We start from the raw sequence: 25,142 nt of genomic DNA, 5'->3' as shown, positions 1-25,142 counted from the left end.
CAAATTACATTTAAGTATTTCTTTACCTGTTGTTTGCTGATATTTTAAGTCAGAAAGGAATAAAGCAGCAGTATATGCTATATCTGAGTATGTCAATAGAGAGAGAAAGGAGAATGCAAAGTATGTTGGCACACGGGGTTTTCCCTTAAAAAATTTAATTTGAAATTGAAAAGATATATTGTCCATAATAAATTTTTCTTATTAGAACTTATTTGTAGTTGCATTAATTTTCTGAGTCAAATATTAGAGGAAATTCGTCTTATAAAATGGAGAGATGTAGAACATAGTAGTTATAGGATAGTCTTTCTCCCTTGTTGATTCCCAGAACTTAGAAAACAGACTTTAAATTAATAAAGTTGAGTACCAAAACCTCTAGGCTATATAATTTAGAAACATGCCAGAAAATTACAAGGGCGAAGGGGAAGATTAATTGAAGTTAAATGTCCCCTTAAACGATAAACATTTGGCACTGTGAGGCGAGCTCTGGAGTTAACAAAAAGTTCTCTGTCAGGGATAATTTTCTGGGCGGCTGAAGTTGTTTGTGTGGTAAAGAAAGGCGGCGAAATAGCGTAACTGTAGCTATTGAAAAAATTTCCAAAGTTAGTTTCGGACTGAGAGGCTAAAAGTAAGTGCAACAATTGGGTGTTGGGAGGTGTAGGGGGTGCAAGGCTCGCCAGCCCCGCGCCACGACGGGGTTAACCGCGGCGCCGCCCGGTGCACTCTGGGAGTTGTAGGCCGCGGGCATTGTGGGAGTTGTCGTAAAAGTTCGCTTTCTCGCTGTGATGGCCGCCGCAGAAGCAGGAGTTGGGGGTTTCTCCCATTCCGGACGGTTTGAGGGGCTCTCTGTGCCGTTAGAGTGCCACCAACAGCCCCCAGGTTGCCAAGGACCTGTTAGTTGTGTGCTTAGGAGGTGGGAGAGCGGCCTGACGGGTTAATTTGAGCGCCTGCTGTCGTTAGATTGGCCAAGGGGCCTCTGGCGACGACTGGCTCAGTCAGGGGTCCCAAACTGCCGGACGCTGGCCATTTCTGGCCCTCTGCCTTTGAAATATCCGTGTGGCTAGCGCCTAAGAGTTTTGGAATCTACTTTATCTTATTGTGGTTTGTGTCCTGCGCCCCTCCCCCCTTTTGTTGCCCCGTTCGACTCTTCCTGTAGTCGTTGATGCTCACGACCCTGTTTGGGGTTGGATTGGGCTCGTTTTCTTGGGTCTGGTGGGATTTATGAAAGAGCTGGGATGTTGGAAGTGTGGGCAGCAGTATCCTGGGTGTCGTCTTTCTTGTTTTAGGTGTTAAGAAATTGCATGAGTTATGAGCGTGTCTGTAGTGAATGTGTGATTCTCTTTCCATCACATCCCGTTAACTCCCGTGAACTTTGCCCTTGTTTGCTAGTGCTGAGAGGCAGTGGCAGGCAGTTCCTGCTTGTGAAATGCTTTTCTGTTAACTTGAATGTGTTCTTAAATCTTTGGAGACTCCAGAAGAGTGTTTTACAGTTGTTTGGGAAAGGTATTGTGTTCAAAAATGAATTTTAAACAAGTACCTTGTGGGAGCTTGCCACTTTGGCTTCTCTGGTGCTGTGAAGTTGTTTGGGTATGTGTATGGGAATTAGGTTTGTTTTTAGCTGTGTTACGTTACTCTTGGCTCACAGGGTTCCTCTGCATGCTGGGACAGTTTGATCTTTGTTATTGAGTACTTTCTCAGCATGAGGCAAAATGAGACACTGTGCACTGACATGTAATTACATGTATCAGCATCTCAGGATAACACCAGATTGCCAGGCAGGTCAGCACCTGCCTTATCTCCGTACTAGGATCTCGCCATGTATTGTTTCATAAATCTTACCTTATTTTGATAGTCTGGTTGTTGTCTATGTAACTTGCTTAACTGACCATGAAAAGCCATTTCTCAGACAATGTGTTTTAAAAGCTCCTGCCCCCACAACCCCTGCCTTCAAGTAAAACTGGTCTCTAGAAAGTGTTTTCACTCACGTTTGGTGAAGTAGGGGATTTGAAATAATGTACAATAGATGTTTTGGAAATGAGCTATTAATTTTTAGTTTCAGGGGCAGGCCACATGATAAATGATTTATAGAGAATAAAAAGTGTTTTCATTTTTTTCTTGGTATTTCAGAGTATCTAAAACCTGTTTCTGTGTCATTGCACTGGACCACTTTCATATATCATTAAAAAGCCCTTTGATGTTTTGTGATGAAATAGATTTTCATAATTTCCCTCTTGTCTGAATTTGCTTAATATTGGACTACTTGAGAATACTGTAATGGTAGAAAAAGGAGCAAAGCTAAATAATTTTGTATGTGTGTTTCTGTTGAATGTGATTTTGGGTATAAATTGATAGACATATTGTTGGCTTGCTAGTCAGGAAAGTATTTCCTTCCCTCTGATCTGACCCCACTGTGTCTCAGAATGTTAGCTAACTTTCTAATTGAAAAAAATATTGGGAAACTTACTTTTAAGTGATTTGTTACTGTTCGGTTGTGTAGTAGAGTAACTGGTGAGTTGGTTTTGTATCTTAGGAAAACAGGGTGGCTAGAAGTTGTAGATACATAGAATCATTTAAAACCAGCCACAACCACAACTTGCTTCAAAAGCAGATGCAAAAATTTTTAATTGCTAAGTTACCTCTGACTTGAGTTAAGCAGAACAGCTAGATCGCAAGAAAGTGCTTTGAGAATGGATGGGTACTCCCTTTATAAGTTTAGAGATAAACTTACGAATGCATTTGCAGAGAACCCTCCCGGACATTTATGAGTAGACACATCTCTTGACGAAATAGTGAGATTTTACACCTAAGAATTCTGACATTCAATCCTTGAGGCCTTTATTTTGCACTCTGCTTTCCATCGCTTCAATTCTGCTGCTGGTATAAAATGTGTTTTGTGATATATAAAGTCAGTAATAGTTTCAGAAAAAAATAAGGCAAAATCCACTACCTTCTGGAGATTCCTAAGGTTGTGTATGCACATTGGATAGATATCAAAAGCTGTCTTTTTGGAACTTAAGCTTTGCATGGTTTTGATAAAACTCCTTTAAATGAGACAGAAACCAAATGATAACTTTGTTGACTTAGGTGTTGTAAGTGAAAGCCTTTGGTTCTGGTGTTCATTCAGTAAAGAGACACAAACTTAGTTCCAAATACAGACATACTTTATTTTATTGTGCATTATGTTATTGCACTTCACAGATTTTTTTTTTTTTTAACAAATTGAAGGTTTGTGGCAACCATGTGTCAAGCAAGGCTGTCGTGCCATTTTTCCAATAGCATTTGTTTACTTTGTGTCTTTGTGTCACGTTTTGGTAATTCTCACAATATTTCAAACTTTCTCATTGTTATATTTGTTACGGTAATCTATGATCAGTGATCTTTGATGTTACAGCTTTGACTCATTGAAAGCTCAGATGATGGTCAGCATTGTTTAGCAGTATTTTTTAGTTAAGGTCTGTGCATTGTATTTTAAGACATAATGCTATTGCACACTTAATAGAGTAAGGTATAGTGTAAACATTGCTTTTATATGCATGTGACTCGCATTATTGCGATGTTCATTGTATTGCAGTGGCCTGGAACTAAGCCTGCAATATCTCTGAGGTATGCTGTAATAGAGTTTGGAAAATAATTAAAAAACTGAAGTTTTCTCTTTAGATTGTAGCCACAATTTGGAAACACTTGGTGCGGGGGTGGGTAGGAATATCTATTTGAGGCTTCTACCCAAGTCCTTTCTAATTCCATTTCCCTATTTTATTCACTTTGCTGAAAGTAAGCATCTCTTATTAAGGTATTTCTGCATCTATGAACATTTGTGAGAGGCAAAACTGCATATACAAGACAACAAATCACCCGTTCAGAATTTGATTCTTATTTTTCCTTTACATTATTTGAAGAGGAAGAATTACTGATTGTACTCTGTGCACTTGTATGTGTATTTGTCTTCTTAAGTTTAATACGTTTGTTTTTAGATTGCAGTACTCTTAAACATGGAGTGTATCTCCACCCCTCACCTCCACCATCCCAGAGAGTAATAAGGTTTCTAGGAGAAAGAGGAAAAGTATTTAAAAATTTTCCATGCCTGTCAATAAATTTCATTTTCTGATTCTTCCTACATACATTTTGGACAGAATACATTATCTCTGCTCTGCTGGGCCTTATTTTTTGAAGTTATAGTATTAGTCATGATGTTTATGTGCAAAACACAGCAAACCAACAGTTACTTCAAAATAGTGTATCTAAATCAAAAGACACTAATTCATTCCCATTAGAAGGAAAACAAGATCATATGCATATATCCTGCCACTTAAAGCTTCAGAAGACCTTAAGTCATTTTGCTGTGTCCTGTGCCTTCTTTTTCTTTTTGTTTAACTTTCTCCCTCAGTGTGCTTGTGTGGTTCTAGAACTTAAATGACATTTTCGTTTAGTTTGGAATTTGTTTTTCCAAATTAATTTGCTTTAACTTTAAAAATCATTTTTATCTGAAATAGTCATAATAAGGGCATTATTTTAATAAAAGATTCTTGTCATATTACAATTTTATAATTAAAATGCTATACATATTACATTTCTAAGTGCTGGGGAAAAATTAGTTAATAACTTCCTTAAACTTGAGCATAAAGGGCCTGCAAAAAAATCCAGGACTTATGGCTTTAGTTTCCTTTTCTGTTATTAACAGTCTATAGTTAACAAAGAGATGCGTGACTTGTCATTTTCCAACAAGTTTTACTTGAAGACTGTATTACTTCTTGCCTGACACTTTCATTAAATACATACTTGTGAAAGTTTTATTGAGACAATATTAGAAGTCTTTGAATTCACATAATAGAAGAAAGCAGTTCTGTGTGTGTTTACTAATCTAAAAAAATTAATTTGTAAACTGCTTTCATAGTTTGCTTTTTTTAAAACTCTGAAATAAGTAAATTTTTCTAGATTTTAATTTGGTTTTAAAGCAGTTTTTTTTGAGGGAATGGGAACAATATTCTCAATGAAGTTACAGTAAAAGAGTGGCTAAACTTGTTCCTTTTTATTTTAGTATTAAACAAAGGTATAGAGTATGTACAATTTATGAGGGGGAAGAAAGGCCCATTGTATTAGAAAGTTAAAATGAACACATCAGTGATTTTAAACTTTTTATAAAGTCTGTGATTTGTTATAATTAATTTATAGAATTTGAATTTTTAATATGAGATAATTTAAAGATATTTGTGAAATGTCATTCCTTAATAAGATCCTGTAACATATCATTAAGTTTTTGAGATATATAGATTTAAGTATTTTTTCATCCTAACAAAAGATTTTTAAAAGAAAGCTAACAATGAAGTAAATGAAACTGTCTTTTATATTCTTCTACCTGAGGAGGAAAACTTGGAAAAAACATAATTTTTTAATAAACGAAAAGTTTTAGGACGTGTAATCTAAAAAGTTCTTGTAAGTCAGTAGGAAAAGATGGAAGGGATAAGCCATGGTATGACAATTCACAAAAGAAAAAAATAAAAATAACAATTAATAATGTGGCAGATTGTGTTTTCCAAAGTTGGCCACAGCAATATCTACCAGCTCATGCTTTTCTGCAGTGATGTTATCAAAAGGTGGCATCTCTCCACTTTGAATTTGGATAGGACCTCTGACTGCTTAGACCAAGAGAATATGGTAGAAGTGATAATGTGCCAGTTCTAGGTGTTGCTCTTACCCTGCCTGACAACTTCTGCTTCCTGCCTCTTGGAAGCCAGTCACTGTGTAAGAAATGCAATTACCCTGGAAGCAGTATGTTGTGAGAAGCCCACAGTCATGAAAAGAGGCCCTAGAGGATGAGACATCAAGTGGAGAGGCCAGAAAGCACCAAGGTGCCAGAAGACATTGAAGTGTGTGTGAAGAAATCGTTTTGGAAATTTATCCTCCAGCCTCAACTGCCTTGGCTATTGCTGTGTAATTAGATGAACCACCCAGTAGAGCCTCTTCCAACTTTTGACTCATAACATCTTGAGCAAAATAAAATGGTTTTTTTTTTTTTTTAAGTTTTTGGAGTTTTAGTGCTTCATTATGCATCAGTAGATAACTCGAAAAAATACTGAGAAAAGGATATAATTTATAATATATGGCAGTACAGGAGAAATTATTTGCATATTTACGTCCAACAAGGAATTAGTACCTATAATACAACAAGGAATGCCTAGAACATCAAATGAAAAAAAGAGACCAGTAGAAAAATGCACCATGGTTATGATCAGGCTAACAACATGGAAAGATATGCTCAAACTCTTTAGTAATCAGAGGTTCAGATTAAAGTGACAGTAAAATATCTCTTTACACCCAGTAGGCTAACAGAAATTAGAAGGATGGGTAATGTCAAGTGTTGATGGGGATGGGGGGATAGGAACCCTCTTATACTGGTGCTGAGAGTGTAAAGTGGTCGAACCATTCTGGAGAAATATCTGGCAGGGTTTAGTTAAATGAATATAGATGATAGTAATAGTGCATCTGAGTGTGTGTCCTCAAGAACTCTTACATAGGTCTCTAAAGTAACAAAAATGAAGATATTGATCTCATTGTTTTTGGTGGCAGAAGATTAGAACCAACCTGGGATTCTTAATCCCTTTGGGAAGGCTAGGGAACAGGTAAAATATGGTGGAAGCACACATAAGAGTCCTATGCATTAGGAAGCAAAAGACAACACATATGCGTATTTTTTTTAAATGCAGTGTTTAGTGAAAGTAATAAGCAATGAAATCTGTAACGTAATACCATTTGTGTACACTTAAAGCACTTGGATACAAAAATGTCTTAAAAGAAAATACTCAAAAACATGTCAAACATAGAATGCTTTCCTAAGGACAAGAAAAAAAGTTGCCCACGGAGGGAAAGGAGAGACTAAGAAGAAGAAATGAGGTAAAAGAAACTGAATTAAAGGGCCAATGATAGTGCTGTGCTGTCAACCAAGGCGTATGATCAAACTTTCTGTACCTATGGTACAACAGTAAAACTTCCCAAGAAAATTACAATTCTCCAATAGTCAAAATAATTGAAAGAATAGAATTGTTTTTTAAATCTGCTAGATCTAAATGATATTCTGTTTCTGTGCGTTTAGGTTGTTTCAATTATTTAGCTATTACAAATGCTGAAACAAACACTCTAGTATGCTTTCATACATATCTCTGATTATTTAAATTTTTAGAAATGCAGCTGAGATGTGTTGCAAATATTTTTTCCTAGTCTCTGGCTTACTTTTTCATTTTTTTTAACTATTTAGGTGAGAAATTTTAAAATTTTGATGGAATACAATTTATATTTTTTCTTTTATGCTTCCTACTTTTTTGTGTCTTATCTAAGAAATCTTTACATTACCCAAGATCACAAAGATTTTTTCCCTTTTCTTCTAGTTTTATCTCTTATGTTTAGATTTATGACCCATTGTATGAATAATATATATTCTCAGTTTTAGAAATCAAGTTTTTTTCACATGCCCATTTAAATGATTAAAATATCTCTCATGAAATGATAAGCAGTTTATTAATGAGGAACTTGTGAAAATATTACAATTGGGCCCTTTGGTTTCTCTACAAATTGAAACCAAGTAGAGAGTATAAGCAGATTGGTTAGAGAGTCTGCAGAGAAAGATGCTTAGGAATGGCTTTCTTGACATAAGAGAACCCATTTTGGCCTAAGTCATTTTGTGATCTAAGACTGGCTGCAGTGCTTCCCCTTGAGCAGGTTTCAGTAATTAGTGATCTCCAGGGAACCAAGGAGTGCAGGGACAGAATAAACGGCAGTCAAACAACAGTGCAGTGTTAAAGCGGAGTCCTAGTTCCTCTTCAAGGGATATACCCAATAAAATAGCTTTCAGTTCTGCAGGAACCAGGGGCCCCACCCAGGTGGAGGATGGAGAGTGGAATGATGATGTTGACCCTCCTGACTTCAATCACCTAAAGCTTAGATTCTGTTGACCTTTGCCCCAATTCTATGCTGAATTCTCCTCTGCTCAAGCCCCCTTGTGAATATGCATATACCCTTAGCTTAAAACTTCTCCGATTTTGCTGTTTAGGGAGACACTGCTTTGGGAAAGATCCCCCAGTGTTCTCAGTATTTGCTGCAAGTAATAATAAATCCTTCCTTCTCCCTTGCTTTGTCTTGATTATGCCTTTGGCTTGATGCCTACCAAGAGGCGAACCCAGTTTTCATATAACAAATTTGGCAGCTCTGGTGGGACATCTCTTGTCTTTAGGTTCCTTCAGCTCCCAGCAGGGGATGCAGTGAGCTGTGGCAGCTTGCCCAGGTAAATTCGTCCTGTTTTGGGGGACCTATGTTGTTGGGGGACCTATGGAGAAGGGGGGAAGAGAATCCCTCTTGGCACCTGTTATGTCAGGTCCAAGCACCTAGACTCACTGAACAGGCTCAGCAGTCACTCCAGACACCTTGATCTGGAGAGTCCCTTCACAGAGGTGAGTGACATTTACCCTACAAATGGGCTTCAGGGCTCTGTTCCAATCTCAGGGTGGGAGAAGGAATGACTCAAGAACTGCACAATCTGGTCTGACCATGGTGGCTCAGAGAGTCTAAGGGATTGTAAGACACCCCTGTCCTCTTAGTCCTGGAGGCTGATTGGGGATGCCTGATGGTGAAAGGCCTCACTGAGACAATCTGTGTCTCTCCTGGTTTTGATCCTCATTTGGGGGTCCTGGTAACTTGAGTTATTGGTAGAGAGGTACCAGTTTGGTATTCATGAACAACCTGAGTGTGTACTTCTAAATTATTAATTGGAAGAATTCACCAACTCTCTAGAGAAGGAAGTTTTCAGTGGGCTGAGAACAGAATCTTTGTCTCCACCAATACTTATTCCAGACTTCTTGGTAGTTGGAGACAAATCCTATACTGAGATCTGAGGAAATGGGGAACCAGACATCAGTCCCCTCAGACTGCCCATTAGGGTGCATTATGATGAAAACCAATTTATTTTAAGGAAAGGATAAAAACCCCTCTGTCTTTTTGGAGAGGATCAAAAAATGCCTTGGGCAATACACCACCCTGGACCCTGAAGCTCAGCAGTAATGAACAGCTATTTCATATCTCAGAGTGCTCCAGACATTTGCTGCAAACTTCAAAAGATTGCAGTGGGACCTAACACTCTCACTTCCCAATTGGTTGAGGTGGCCTTTAGGGCTGGAAGAAGAAAAAGAAGACAAGAAGCAGACCAACCCCAGGTAACCCAGGAGGAGAGAAAAAGACATCATGGGTGAGTGCCCCTACCCACAATGTGGGGCACCCTGGCTGCCAATGAAGCTGGGACCTAGTCAATGCATTTACTGCAAGAAAGAGGGACATTGGAAGAAAGGGAAGATCTAAGTTAAGGAACCTACAGAAAGAGTGAGTATTCATTCATATCTTCATTATACACACATATATACACGTATGATAAAGTGCAGAATACAGTTATAAATAAGATAATTCTGAAGGAAAAACCTCTAAGAGACAGTGTATGGACTGGAATTAGAAAACAGAGCCCTAGGAACTACTCACGTCTTGCACAAAGGTCATTTCTCCCTAACAAAAACTAGAGTTCCAAAGTTTTATTTTTAGATGATTGATGTCAAAGCACTATTGTCATTCGCACCCACATTTTTTCTTTCCTTCTGAATTTCATTTAATACAGGTATGCTGGAACCTAGAGCAGTTTTCCCTACTGTGTCCAACTATAAATTAAGACCACTTGCTTTGTGTTCCAAGAAGGAAGCTGTTTCACCATTAGGATGTTCACATATTCTTTTTCTTTTTTCCCCTCCCTTGTGGTATTCATAAAGTGAAATGTTGTTTCCTAAGTTGACTTGGTTTACACATGTTTCTGATGATTTCGAAACTGAGCAAGACCTTGTATGGCCCTCCTGGGCACAAAAGCCTTTTTGCATCTCTGTTTCTTTTTTTTATTTAAAAAAATGTTATTATATGTTTCAGATGTACTTTGTTATAGTTCAACATCTGTATGCACTGTACACATACCCATTTCTTATTTGCAGGAAAAAGGCTTCAGCCTCCTAGACTTTCCTGATTGAATACCAAAGAGCAGATTCAAACAGTTGCTAATCAGGGAAGGGAGGAAATGCAGAAACAAGAGAGGAACAGTCAAGAAACAATAGTGCAGCCATTAAAGCAGGATCCTGGTTCCTCCTCAAGAAATATGCATAACAATATCTTTGAGTTCTTCTGCAGGAACTAAGGCTCCCCTACCCAGGTGGAGGATGGTAAGTTCAGGCTGAACACAAGATTCCTGGAGCACCACCCTGTTACCTCATCGCCAACCAGTCAGAAGAAAGTCACACACCCTGCAGCCCTCGCCCCAAATTTTGCCTATGAAAACTTCTCCCCAAGAACCATTAGGGAGTTCGTTTCTTGAGCTCAAGCCACCTGTTCCCTTGCTTGACCCAACAATAATCCTTCCTCTGCTGGGACCTCTGCCCTTTCAGTTTGTGTGGCCTCACTGTATGTCAGGCACACGAACTAGTGTTCAGTAACAATTTATTTGTGGTGTCTAGTTGCTGATTTCACATCTGTTCTTAGCAACTCGCTGTCACTAGTTCTTTGTATAGTTAGCTAGATATCCATTTTTGCCGCTGACTTTTTTTCACACGATCCTACTTTTTTGCCTGCTCTTTCTGGTCATCAAAATGTTCTCAGCTTGATGACTCTTCCATGTATGTATACTTGAAACTTCCAAAGATGAAAAAGGTATGTGGTATGTGATTTCCAGGGATACTTGATTTATTTCTTTTTGGTGTGTGGGGGTGGTAATTAGGTTTATTTATTTATTTTTTTAATGGAGGTACCAGGGATTGAACCCAGGACCTCATGCATGCTAAGCATGCACTCTACCACTGAGCTATACGCTCCCCTCCAGGGATACTTGACTTAGAGGTGCTTCAAATAGGAAGCACATTAGGCACATCAAAAATTGCAAACAGATCATTTTTTAAAAAGACCTTAATAAGACAGTTACAAATTTGGGAATACTTGGTAGTATAAAGGAAATATTGTTAATTTTTTAGGTGGGATAGTGGCATAGTTTTTAAAAAGAGCCATTATAATTTTAGAGATACAAGCTGAAATATTTACAGGAAAAATAATGTTTTCTGGGATTTTCTTCAAAATAATTTGTGAAAGAGGAAGTGGATAGTGGTATAGATGAAACAAGGGTGGACATGAGTTGACAGTTATGGAAGTTCATTATGTGTAGGAGTTCATCAGATTATTCTGTCTGCCTTTTCGTATGTTTGAAATTATCCATAATGAAAAAGTAAATGCATTTTGAAAAGGATGAATAACCTTGTAATAACCTTTTACGAATCATTAGGATAAAGATAAAGATACTGTTACGGAATCGACAGGCCAGCCAAGAAACAAGCACCACTCGGAGGGTTGGAGTACTCAGATGTATTACGCCGGCGGGCTCAGAGGGGCTTCTACTCCGAAGCTCTGAGCACCTCCAAGACGTGCGCATGAGGTTTTATAGGGTAAAGTACAAGCTTGGGGTATTCGGCCATTAGGCATGGAACAGCTTTAGCAGCATCATTATCTCAAAAGTGGAGGCGGGGAGGCAGCAAACCAACATTCCAAAGCCAGATATATCTCTGAAAATCCAGCTGGCTAGCAAAAAAACATGAATAGCAAACCAACACTAATTAACTTAGATTTATGAGTTAGTCCAGCAGAACTCAGATCAGTATTCTGATACTTAGATTTGTGAGTTATCTTGTTAGCCCAGCCCAGCTTTTCTTTTACATTCTTAGACTTGTGGGTCATCTTGTTAGCCCAGCCAGGCTTTTCCTTCACAATACCATTGAGCAAAAGACATGAAGAGGCAGTGTGAAAAAGTAAATATATGAATGGCAAATAAATGTATAGGAGAACTTAAGCCTCAAAAAAAAAAAATGCAAATCAGAACAATGTATGATATTGTGATTTATAATAAGAAACATATATTTGGTCTTCCTCCACTGTTCCTGGCTCCCAGCTCCCCACACCCTTTGAATTTCTTAAGTGAAAAGAACAGTGGGAGCATCATTTGTTATAATATTTGCTCTTTTGTAACCAGTTCCTGAAATAGCTCCAGAGCCATAAAGGTGAAAGGAGGGTCTTGTTATTCATAGCAAGGCCCTTCAACCACTTCTGAGGTTATGTTAACGAGGTGACTTTTGGAAAGCCCCTAAGGATGGGGGATGGGAGCACCCCTCCCCCCACCTCTGGGCAGAGGAGAGGAGCTGGAGGTTGAATCAACTGCCAATTGCCTATGATTTAATCAAGCATGCCTATGTAGTAAGCCCTCCAATAGTATGCGGTTCTGAGAGCTTCCAGGTTGCTGAACCTGTGGGTGTGCTGGGAGGGTGGTGCAGCTGGAGAGGGCATGGAAGCTCTGTGCCCTTCCCCACATCCTTTACCCTGTGCATCTCTTCCATCTGGTTGTTCCTGAATTATATCATTTTATAATAAACCAGTAATCTAGTAAATAAACTGTTTTCCTCAATTCTGTGAGACACTCTCGCAAATTAATAGAACCCAAGAAGGGGGTCATAGGAACCTCTAATTTTTAACCAACTGGTCAGAAGTGCAGTAACAACCTGTATTTGCAGTTGGTGCCTGAAGTGGGGGCAGTCTTGTGGGGCTAAGCCTGTGGGAGCTGATGCTGTTTCGGGTAGATAGTGTCAGGATTGAGTTAATCTAATTGCTTGGAAAACACACATTTGGAAATGAGACTTTTTCTCACCTGTAGAATTGACTGGGAAGCTGAATGATGAATAAACACTATTGATGAGGATGAAGTGAAGCAAATACTACCCGCACCACTCGTGGATGTGGAGCTCCAGCAGGCCCCTCAGGTTCCTTGGTGGTCATCTCTGAAAGGTGGGCATTCTTTGCCATCCCCATTTTGTACATGAGCTAACTAAATACTGGAACTGACCAAGGTCACACAATTTAGGGCTTGTTCTTTTCCTCATACTACTGAGAAAGAAGATTCTGTGGATGAAATATTTTGCGATATATATGATAATGAGTTGTCCAGAGTTGTTTTCAGATCTGGGTGATCCAAGATGATTGTGAAACAGAGCAGATATAAGCCCAGCCCATGGCCTGGAGCCAAACCTGGTCAACCCAGGGAGATGGGAGTGAGAAATAAATGTAGTTTATTGTACACCAAGGAGGCTTTATGGTTGTATGCAGGCTATAGGGGCCTAAGGCCTTACCTCCTATCATTCCCTTTCCTACCCTATTTCTCTTTTTAAAACATTTTATTTTATTTATTTTAGGGGGAGAGATAATTAAATTTGTTTATTTATTAACTGGAAGTACTGAGGATCGAACCCAGGACCTCATGCATACTAAGCATGCACTCTGTCACTGAGCTATACTCTCCCCACCATCCCTGCTTCCCTTGCACTCCAGTCATGCTACTCTGTCTTCCTCCCTGAACTCCTCAGCCTTACACTCTTGAGGCATACTCTTTCCTCAGTTCCCTCCATACCTGGGTGCTAGGAAAGGCGGGTATTTATTTTATTTATTTCTCCATTCTCTATCTTGTTTCAAAGATTTTGAGGAGTCTTATTAAAATTCTCTTAATGCAAAAAAAGAAAACTAGAAGGGGGCTAGGGATAGGAAAACATGTTTAGGTTCCCTATATAGATAATGTGAGCATAGTTCACTAACAATATCTGTTTCACAGAGGCATAACCAGCATTCTGATTTTTCAACGTCCCCTGTAAACTGGGTAACATGAGGTGGTATTCCTAAGATCCAGTCACACTTGAGTAAGAAGTGACAATGAAGCAAAGCAGGTAGACCTACCAGATGAGCTCTAAAAGCATGACAAAAGAATAACCAACTAATTGTGTATTATTTTTAACAGCTTGCTTTCCCCCCTGCAGACAGTAAATAAACTGATCTGGGCTAGGTAAGACAATGAAGCATGGCTTCTTTCCAGTCCTTGGTTTTATAAGGGGAAAATCCATGAGTTATAACTTAAAAGTAGAACCAACAGATGAGCTAGACAGTTTTAAAATTGTGACTGATTTTATTTTTCGTCTGGAAGTTATTGCTCCCTGCTGCTGAATTTTACACTTTTCCTTCTACAGTATTAATCCATTTGTTCATTTAATGAATACTTATTGAGAACTTGCTATATATGTTTCCCACGGCTATATTGGTAAATAAAACAAACAGACCTTTGTGGTGCTTTTAGTATGGTTGGTGTAGGGTGGATCTTGGTGCTTTTGAGGGCTAGAGAGAAAGCGCTTCTCACCTGAGTGTAGTGAACAAGAGAGGGAGGCAGGGGCCAGGGCCAGGTGTGCTTCCTCAGGACGGACAGACAGACACACACACACACACAAACAGTATTCGTTTTCTATTGTCGATATTGCAAATTACCACAAATTAGTGGCTTTAAGCAACACACACTTATTATCTGACAGTTCTGTAAGTTAGAATTGCAACATGGGACTCAATGGACTAAAATCAAAATGTTCCTTTTGGAGGTTCTAGGGAAGAGTTTGTTTGCTGGCGTTTTTCACCTTCCAGAGGCTGCCCACATTCCTTGGCTCATGGACCCCTTCCTACATCTTCAAAACAAGCCTCACTGCATCTCTGACCATTCTTCCACAGTCACATCTCCCTTTCTGACCAAAACTGGGATAGGGTCTCTTAAAATTAGAGACCTGTCTGATTATATTAGGCTCACCTAGATAATTTCTCATCTCAAAGTCCTTAATTGTGTCATCACAATATGTTGTCATTTAAGACAATAGTCACAGGTTCCAGTGGTTAGGATATATCTGTCTTGGGGTAGGGAGGTATTATTCTGCCTAATACAGACTTACGTGTGCAAAGATAGATATGAAATGAATTTTTTAAATTTTCAGAGTTTTTTCTCCAAAATATTGAAGTAAAGGAACAAACAATATGACTGTGCCCCCCAGATAGAGGCATAATCATTTTAGAAAGAATAAAGTCTTTTTCTTAGAAATATGATGTCCAGTGGAAAAAGCAAATCCCAGAAGACTACCCAAGTGCAGGTCTTAGATCTATGTGTAAGTCTCCTTAGGGCTGCTGTAACAAATTGATTAAAAAAAAAAAAAAAAAAAAAAAGCAAATGTGTGGCTTTAAAGAAAAGAAATTTGTTCTCTCACAGTTCTGGAGGCTAAAAGTCCAAAATCAAGGTATTGGCAGGACCACGCTCACTCTGAAGGCTCTATGGAAGAGCCTTCTAGCTTCTGGGTGTCATCTACCATCCTTAGCATACTTTGGCTTACAGCTCTATGACTATATTCTCTCCCTCACATTGTCTTCTTTCCTCTGTCTCTCTGTGTGCTCCAAATCTTCCTCTCTCTATAAGGACTGTCTTTGGATTTAAGGCCCACTCTAATACAGTATGACCTCATTTTAACTTGATTACATCTGCAAAGACCTTATTTGCAAATAAGGCCACCAACTTCATTGTCAGCTCTTACTCTGGGACTCCAACATATCTTTTGTGGGAACACTTTTCAACTTACAACAGTCAGGTTTCCCAGGAAACAGACTCTGAAGTTGAGATTAGTTTGCGGGGAATTTATTTATGGAGTACCCTGGGCAACAGCATAGGTACAGAATTGAGGGAAGGCTTAAGTTGAGGGAGAAGTTGAGCTGCAATGCAGTAGTAATGGAAGCCTCAGTCAATCCCCCAGGGAGCTCTGAAGCTAGGATGGCCTTTCAGAGATGTTCATAATTGAGATGAGTGGGCCAGGCTTTTGTATTTCTGCATTAACCAGGCACTGCATACAGGCTGTCTGTGGTGAAGGACCAAGCAGCTCCCATTGGCCAAGGTTAATTCCACAGATGTGAGCCCTCAGCAACTGGCACTCTCTACAAATGACTGTCTTGGTCCCAGAGTGGGTATCTGGGTTGCACACCCCAGCATCCATTTCTATGATGGTTTTTAATAGATCTCAAAAATAAGCAAAACAGAACAGTATGTTATTATTTCATATAAATTTTTGATAATGTATTTATATGTGTGTATATATATTAAATATTTATATCTGAAAGAAGTAGAATGATACACAACATTTAGCGATGTGCTTGTCTCTGAAAGATCGGATAGGTTCTTGGTTCTTTGGTTCTTGAGTTGGGTGGTAAGATACGAGTTTTTCATTATATTATGATTTATACCTAACTTATGTAGTTCATATAATCTTTGTATGTATCAAATGTATTTACAAATATCATAAAAGGAAGAAAGAAAAGAACTAGGCAAAAGTAATAGTAAAAGAAGCTAAAAATTTTACAATTTCTAGGACTTTTTAAATTTCTAAAATTTCTAGAAATTTTAGAATTTAGAAAGTCACTGGAAATTTTAGAAAAATAGTATGCATAAACATGGCAAATCCTGAGTCCATTGTTAAAGGAAGAATTTAGGCGAAGAAAACTTTCACCTGAAATTTCGTTATATTCTTTACTTCAGTTTGTTTGCATAATCATCCTAAAATTTTGTTAGTTTTAGTTGGCAGTGTGATTTTTTGGCAAAATATATTGTTTACTTTCCCTTTCACCTCCTTTTAAACTGATTTGTTCATCATGGCACTATTTTTTTTTTTAAAGTGTAAGAGTATTTTGTGTAAGTTGTTGGAATGATTAATAGATCTGCTGGTGAAATAAGGAAATCCAGTAATGTGCAACACCAAGTCAAGATTTCACTACAGTATTTTTAATGGAGAAAGAAAGTTGTTGGCTTATGTTTGTATGATCACAGTTTTTACTTTTTTTCCTTTTTTTTCTTGAAATATAGTTGACATACAATATTGTTAATTTTGGATGAAGTCCATAGTGATTTGCCAATTGCATCTGTTATGAAATGATCACCACAATAAGTCTAGTAACCATCTGTCCCCACACAAAGTTATTACAATATTATTGACCATATTCCTTTTACTGTATATTATATGCCAGTGGATTATATATTTTATAACTGGAGATTTGTACCTCTTAGCCCCCTTTACCTATTTTGCCCAGTGCTACCACCCTCCCCTCTGGCAAACACCTATTTGTTTTCTGTACCTATGAGCCTGTTTTCATTATGTTTTCTTTGCTTGTTTTCTTTGTTTCTTGGATTCCACATTTAAGTGATATCATACGTATATATCTTTCTCTGTCTTATTTCACTTAGCATAATACTCACTAGATCCACCCATGTTGCTGTAAATGGCAAGATTTCATTATATTTATAGATGAGTAATATTCCATTTAATATATATATATCACATCTTTATCCATTCATCTATTGATGGACACAGGTTTCATATGTTGGCTATTGCAAATAATGCTGTGATGAACATTGATATGCATATGTCTTTTTGAATTAATGTTTTAATTTTCTTCAGATAAATACCCAGGAGTAGAATTGCTGGGTCATATGGCATATATTTAATTTTTTTGAGGAAACTCCATACTGTTTTCCATAGTGGCTACACTAGTTTGCCTTCCCACCAGCAGTGCTTAGAGGGTTCCATTTTCTCCACATTCTCACTGACACTTATTTGTTGTCTTTTTGCAGTTAGCCATTCTGACAGGTGTGAGGTGCTATCTCACTGTGGTTTTGATTTGCATTTCTTTCCCTGATGATTAGTGATGTTGGGCCTCCTTTCGCGTGCCTGTTGGCCATATGTGTATCTACTCTGGAAAAACATCTATTTAGGTCCTCTGTGCATTTTTAAATCAGGTTGTTTGTTTTTTCGATGTTGAGTTGTATGAGTTCTTTATATATTTTAGATACTAACCCTTCTCCCATTCAGTAGGCAGCCTTTTTGTTTTTGATAATTTCCTTTGCTGTGCAAAAGCATTTTAGTTTGATGGTAATCCCATTTGTTTATTTTTGCTTTTGTTTTTCTTGCCTGAGGAGACATAGCCAAAAAATATTACTAAGACTGATGTCCAAGAGCATACTGTCTGTGTTTTCTTCTAGAAGTTTTATGGTTTCAGGCTTTACGTTTAAGTCTTTAATCCATTTTGAGTTTATTTTTTCATATGGTGTGAGAAAGTAGTCCAGTTTGATTCTTTTGCATAAAGCTCTGTGAGGCTCAGCAGCATGCTTCTCTCTGCTCATCAGAGCTATATTTTCTAGAGGTACCCCCCACGTGAGCTGTGTGCACCCTTCTGGAGTGGGGGAGTTGGCTGCTATGGGCTTGCTTGTACCTGGGGCTGTCCCCCAAACCTGCTCGGCTGCAAGGCCATGCCTCCTGCAGTGGGTGTGGGTTTGCTGGAGGGTGAGGTAGGCTTCCCTCGAGGCTGTCTGTGTGGCTTAGGGGTATTTGGGCTGGTGCTGATATTGGAAGGTGAAGCTAGGTGCCTGGTGCTAATAGACTAGGTGGAGGATTACAAAATGGCACCTGCCAGCACCAGTGTTACCGCAGTGGAAGGAGCTGCCCCAAATGACTGCCACCAATGTCTCTTTTCCCAGGGGAGTTCCAGTTGCCTCCTGCCTCTCCCGAAGGCTCTTCAAGATCATCAGTGAGTGGGTCTCACCCAGGCTCTTTTCAAACTACTGCCTCTGTGCTGGGACTTGGGCATGTGAGATTTTGTGCGCACCCTTTAAGAGTGGAGTCTCTGTTTGCTATAGCTCTCTGGCTCTCCCAAACATAAGCCCTGCTGGTTTTCAAAACCAGATGTACTGGCGGCTTATTTTCTGGTGCATGACCCTGGGGCTGGGGAGCCCAATGTGGGGCTTGGGCCGGTCACTTCATGGAGAAGACCTCTATGATTGTGGTATTCCCTCCATTTGTGGGTTGCCCACCGAGCGGGTGGGTCTTTACTATATTGTGTCTCCACCCCTCCTACCTGTTTCACTGTGGTTCCTTCTTTATGTCTTTAGTTGTGAAAAATCTTTTTTACTAGTCCTCAGGTTGTTCTAATATAGTTGCTATGTAAGTAGTTGTAACTTTGGTGTGTCCTTGGCAAGAGGTAGGTTTAGAATCTTCCTACTCCACCATCTTGGCGACCTCCTCACAGCTTTTACTTAAAAAAAAAAAAAAAAGGTATGTTTGTTGTAGATATCATATAGCTTTATACTGACATAGAAAAAGAAATGGAAGAATGCACTTCAAATTGCCAGCTACAATTAGTGGGAATAGGAAAGAAGGTGAGAGACTTTTTCATTTTATATACTTCTGTGAGCTTTTGAAACTAAAAAATAAAATAAGAAAACTATAAATCACTTGTTTCAAAATGATTGGTTTAGTTTTATATGTTTACAGAATGTTGCATGAAATGTGAGTATAAGTTCTTTATTTATAAAGTGAGTGATAGGGTAGAAAGAGCCCTGGATTTTTAGTGCAGGCACCTTGGTTCTAGAAACAGGCCTATTGCACCAGAATGGTTCTTAGGCAAGAAGTTCATCTCAAAGAGTTTGTTTCCTTGTTGGAAAAATGAGGGTGCTATTGTGATGTTTGAATGGATAATGTTAGTGAAGTCACTTCGAAGATAATAATGTAATATTGAAGCATAATAAACGTTAATGTTCTTATCTTATGGTAATATTGTTTGTTAAAGAAATTAAATTTTAACTTTTTGGAAACCTCCTAGTTTCTAATGTCAAAGGTTTGTTTATCATGGCACTATTTTTTTTTTAAACAGAAATTGAACACCTTTCAACTGAACTTAAAGGAGAAATTAAGTGTAATATTTTGAACTATGTTTACACGATGATGACATGGAAGAAGATGGAACTGTTATAAACATGTAAGTTTTATTATACAGCCAAATGAAAGATTCAACTGTATTGTAATGTATTCTTAAAAATTACTAGCTTCTATGCAATTTTCTAATTATGGGATTTTGTTTCATTATATTGAACTATGTCTGTAGATATCATATGAAAATCTGACCTGAAACTCAATTCACAGAAATACTGCAAATAAAATTAAAATTAAATGGGAACATTTGTATATTAATATGCTGTAATTTTGTTGATTCATATTTTTCCACATTAAAGATTATTTTGAACTCTAAATCTTTTAAATAAATGAGAATGGAATCCAATGTGGTTGTGTCTGAATATGTTATTTGTGTGACAACCAAATACTTCTACAGACAGTTCTACTCTCCCTTAAGCATTTTTTAAATGCTGCCTTCTCTGATCTAGTTATTGAGAAACGATTTCATAACCACATCTTTTTAATTGAAATCCCAGTTCTCCACTTACTTTCTCTGTGTCCACAGGAAAGTTACTTAAATGTTTTAAGCCTCACTTTCCTCATCTGTAAAATGGGTATTAGTACCTACCCCACTGAACACTTAATATCTCTGTGCCAAGCACTGCTAAATGCTTAAGTAGTATTGTCCCATTTTACAGATGTAGAATTTGAATGCTTAGTAGCTAAATCCACCCCAAATTATACAAATAATAAGAGGTAGAAGCGGGATCTGGCCCCAGGTTTCCCTGACACCAAAGTGCAAAATTTTGCAGTATTGCTCCCTCTTTGGAGAGCAATTAAGGTTTTCATGTTTGGCAGCATGGCTCTGCCAATCTCTGGGAACTGTGCTCTATATGTTAAATTTTAGCACAAAATGCTGCTGAGTAGGAGTAGACCATCATAGGTTCCTGTATGTATTAATGTTTACAGTGGTTTATAAAGTTTATCCAGGAATGAAGGATCGTTGTTCAATTCTAAAAGTGTGTAACTTTCTGAATGAGAAAGGGCTTAACTCTGGCACATACCACTTTACTCTGTGAGGCCTCTGTTTTTTTTTTTTTTTTTTAAATCAATAGAATAGTTAATATTCCTAAAAAGAAGCTAAGGTGATCAAAATAAATGTGTGTATTTTTAATAAAGATTATTCCTGTTAACTGAATGATTATGCCCAGAATCACAGAAAAAAAGTGGATACCAAAATGAGATGGTTTCAATCTTCAATATTCCTTGAGTTAAAATAACATATTTAATATGAATTCTAACAGCAATGGAAAGTGTATTTCTATGGTACCTGTCCTTATTTATTAACAAAAACAACAATTATTTTTTAATGCCTGTTTAATTTTACATCAGATGCTATGGTAGGTGCTAGAGGCATATTTGTGTGTTCTTCAAAACCGCAACAAACAATTAACTGGGATTTGTTGCTCTTCCTCTCCTCTACACCACTCTACTCTTTGCCAAATTAATTTCTGCTTATCCTTAGATCCCAGTTCAAATGTCACTTCTTTAGAAAGACCTTTCAGTCACATTTCCTCATCTAAATTAGGTTCTCTGTCTGTCCTCTTAAACCCTATTCTTTTCTTCTTTCAGTTTTATTCTACTTATTACAATTTTTATCATGTAATTAGTTGGATGTTTGCTTAATGTCTGTCTCTCCTATTAGACTATTTTTATTTATTTATTCATTATTCATTCAACAGGTATTTACTGAATACTTACTAAGTATTAGGTACCCTTAGATTCACATCTTAGGTTAAGATACAGTGGTGAACAAGAAAAGTCACTGTCCTCATGAACTTACGTTCTATTGGGAAGATGGACAAAAATTAAATAATTTGAAAGCATTAGTATTGTAAGGAAAACAAATTAGGGTAAAAGGATAAGCAGTGACAGGGCAAAGGAGATGAGGCTATTTGATCTATTCATGTAGTACTGTCAGTAAAAACCACTCTTAAGTGGGAGGATATATAAGCAAAAACCTAAATAATGTAAAGGAATGAGTCTTGGGAAATAGTAGGAGATTCCAGGGAGAGGGAACAAGAAAGTAGAACTGCTTTGAGACTGGAATAAACTTGATTTATTTGAGGAACTGCAAAAAGTGTGGCTGGCAGGTGGGGAAGCTAATAGCTCAGTGGTAGAGCCCATGCTTAGCATGTGCGAGGTCCTGGCTTCAATCCCCAGTACCTCAATTTAAAAAAAAAAAGTGTAGCTGGAATCAAGTGAGCACAGGAGAAGACAGTTGATGCTGCTGGAGAGGTCAGGGCAGATAAACTAGTATTGGAGGATTTTGTTTTTAATGTGATATAAAGTTCTTGAAGGGATTTGAGCTAAAGAAATGATATCTAATTTACTTTAAAGAAAAAACACTCTATAGATGAACAATCAGGTCCTACTGTATAGCATGGGGAATTATATTCAATATCTTATAATAGCCTATAATGAAAAAGAATATGAAAAAGAATATATGTGTATATATATATGTATATATATATATATATATATATATATATATATATATATATATATATATATATATGTATAACTGAACCAGTATGCTGTGCACCAGAAACTAACACAGCATTGCCAATCAAATATACTTCAATTAAGAAAAAAACAACACTCTAGTTGTTTCATGGAGAACAAACCCCATTAACAGGCTTCAGGGAGACAAGTGGTGAGACCCGTTGAACTGGACAGGTAGCGCCTGTCGAAGTTATTAAATTCAATTAAACCAAAATATAGTGCCAGATCAACTCACATGACTGAATTCTGCTGAACAATTGACAGTTTATGAAGAACAGTAACAGCCTTGGGGTTATATCTAATTAATCCTATAAGAGGGAGTAGAGAAAGAGGGAGGGGATTGGGCAGGGAGAGATAAGGCTCTTAAACTAAATATTATAAATTATGACTTTAGATTCAAGGTTGAACTGTTGACCCTTAGAATTATTATCCTCAAGTTTCTGCCTTTTAAAAAACTCTCAAGTCTTGAACCAGCAGCACCTACTGGCTAAGAAAAACTTTAGTTATCTTCTATGAACCCAAACCCATTGCCAGAAAAGGAAACAGAAACTCCTGAAGGGAGGATGAGAGAGTAAGTGTGAAGCACTTGTTGGCATTACACAATTTCTTCAACTTACATTGTGGTCTTACTCGTCTGGAACTTGGCTGAGGTGGTTTTCATACCTCCACTTGGTCTGTATACTTTTGTGCCCCCTTGCAAGCTCCTCCACCCCTATCCCCGCAAAAAAAAAAAAAAAAAAAAAAAAAAAAAGGAAATTAAAAAGAAAAATCTCTATAGTACTTTAAGATCCATTTAAAACATGGAGTCCTTCCTCAAACTAATTGTTCATTAAGCTTTATTCCCATAATATATTTATTTTTTGGTTTTTATGCCATTGTGTGTTATAGTCATTTGACTCCATTAAGTTATTTGCCTTTAAATCCAAGGCATTGGGAGCTTGTTTAATGCACAGCGCGGGAGGGAAGCCTGACATTTAGAAGGCCCTCCTTACGATGTATAACTGGACCGAAGGCGTGTTGTGGGGAACAAATACAGGAGATGCAAGCCTTTATCTGGAAAAGTTTATGGAAACAATGACAGCGCACTTAACAATCATACAGAACTGTTTAATAAAGATGTGAAAGTAAAACCATGGCTCCACGTCCGCTTCTTACTACAATCTTCCCACTCCGTAGTGGCGTCTCTGATCCCATTCCCTCTTCAAACTCGAGCTCAAGCCAAATTGGGTCTGATTGGCCAATCGGAGCGCAATCTTCCGTCGTCGCGAGGACCACTTCAGCCAATGAGACACCTGGACGATTTGGTGGGGTGAGAGGTGCCGCCCTCTGGCGGAATCCTGGGGGCGTGGTGACGTGTTGGGCTAGGCTGAAGCTTGATTGGCAGGTGAGAGATCCACTGCCTTAGAACGGAAACGCGGCTGAGTGACAGCAATGGGGGTCATGGGCGGGCCAGAGAAACTAGAGTTAGCCAATGGCTGACGCACTACTCGCAGAGAGAACGATAGATCACCAATGGCGGCACGAATATGGTGCCTTGGGCGGGGTTTAGGCCAAAAGCAGTGTAGAAGCAGCGCCTATTACTGTCGTCCTCACCGTCACGGCCGGAGCCTCTTCCTGGATTCATTCATTCATTTTTTTTTCATTTACGGAGGTAGTGAGGCCTGGTTGAAAGCCATGGAGAGCGCTCTGCCTGCTGCCGGCTTCCTGTACTGGGTGGGCGCGGGCACTGTAGCCTACCTGGCCCTGCGCATCTCGTGCTCGCTCCTCACGGCCCTTCGGGTCTGGGGTTTGGGTCACGACGAGGGGGTCGGACCCAGGCTCGGTGAATGGGCAGGTGAGTCGGATCCACTGCCAACCCCCCCCCCCCCCCCCCGTCCTCGCTCCTGCGGCTGCTCGCGTGGCTCCAGGCCTGGCCTGGTCCGCTCTAACCCATTCCGGGCCCAGCGCTTGGCCTTCGCGTCCCCAGGTTCCCTCTCCGCCTTCCTGAGGCTACTGCGTCGCGCGTTCCCACCTGTCCCCTAAGCCATCTTCTGGCTTGCTTAGACTTGTGGAGTTTTTAAATGCCCAATGCATTGTTGGCTAAACTCAGCGAATCTCAGTGCCACTTGGTGGATGGGGGAGAAATCGGGCCTTAACTCCTTGGAGCATGTGTCCTTTGAGCCTTTCCAGGTTCACGACCCGGAGTTAGTCGCCTTGTTGCTCTCTCGAGTCACACTCTATTCACCTTGCCTCGTCCCTTAAGAGTGGGTTTAAAATAAAGTTTTTGGCTTGAATATTGGCCCTGTGTTAAGGATGAAAAGCTTTCTGTTGCCTTTGGGCGGGTGAGGATGGAGGAAGAGGACATAGCATTTCAGAAGGCTTTCTGATTGGATTCGGCCTATTCCATTATAATTTACTAGTTCTCCCCTTCTCCTTTTTTAAATCCTTTCTAAACTGTTCTGAAGTCCTTATGAGTAGCAAGAACTCTTGCTCCTGCAAAACGGTAACTCTTCATGTAGAAATCAGTAATACTTTTTGCAGAAGGACATTTGCAGGATAAAGTATTCCCGCAAAGAGTAAGCTAAACAAATGGATCCTGTTCCGTGTAGTCGGAGGATTTTGAAAATGGAGAAGAAAGGCCAGGTTGGAGAAGTTGGGAAAATTAACAGCAGGAAAGTTATGCGTTCTTTTTGTTGTTGTTGTTGATTTGCTTTTCTTATTTTTCATTTCTTTTAGCTTTTTTTTTTTTAAAGCCAAGTGATACGCCGTTTTCTCCGATGTAATTATTCATTCTGCAGTTTTGTAATTGCATGTTCACTTCACGAAGTATTTTATTGCATTTTAGGCTAGTTAGGGGTTGCTTTCAGACTAGGCTCAAATAAGGTACTCAAATAATGTTACTCCATATTCTTTATAAACTCAAAAACGTTTGAACAACTAGTA

At 38.7% G+C, this 25,142-nt stretch overlaps 1 protein-coding gene and 1 long non-coding RNA gene across 3 annotated transcripts in view; both read left to right on the top strand.

Annotated features, from left to right (window-relative positions):
• Positions 1-766: 766 nt before the first annotated feature.
• On the top strand, positions 767-20,040 carry LOC123619592 (uncharacterized). 2 transcript variants are annotated; one of them, XR_012509614.1, is made up of 4 exons: positions 767-11,495; positions 12,752-12,882; positions 18,464-19,141; positions 19,636-20,040. It is a non-coding gene; the product is annotated as an uncharacterized LOC123619592 (long non-coding RNA). The 2 variants fall into 2 exon arrangements; XR_006728254.2 differs by lacking the exon at positions 18,464-19,141.
• A 3,709-nt stretch (positions 20,041-23,749) lies between these two features.
• Positions 23,750-25,142, top strand: part of HSD17B12 (hydroxysteroid 17-beta dehydrogenase 12) — a 135,289-nt gene continuing 133,896 nt past the window's right edge. Inside the window, exon 1 of the mRNA XM_074372147.1 lies at positions 23,750-24,054. Coding sequence (XP_074228248.1) covers positions 23,895-24,054 — 160 coding nt within the window. The 5' untranslated portion in view covers positions 23,750-23,894. The remainder of the gene's footprint in view (positions 24,055-25,142) is intronic.

The sequence above is a fragment of the Camelus bactrianus genome, chromosome 10 (genome assembly GCF_048773025.1).
Source record: "Camelus bactrianus isolate YW-2024 breed Bactrian camel chromosome 10, ASM4877302v1, whole genome shotgun sequence".
Classification (NCBI taxonomy): Eukaryota; Metazoa; Chordata; class Mammalia; order Artiodactyla; family Camelidae; genus Camelus; species Camelus bactrianus.
This window is presented reverse-complemented; position numbering and strand designations above follow the sequence as displayed.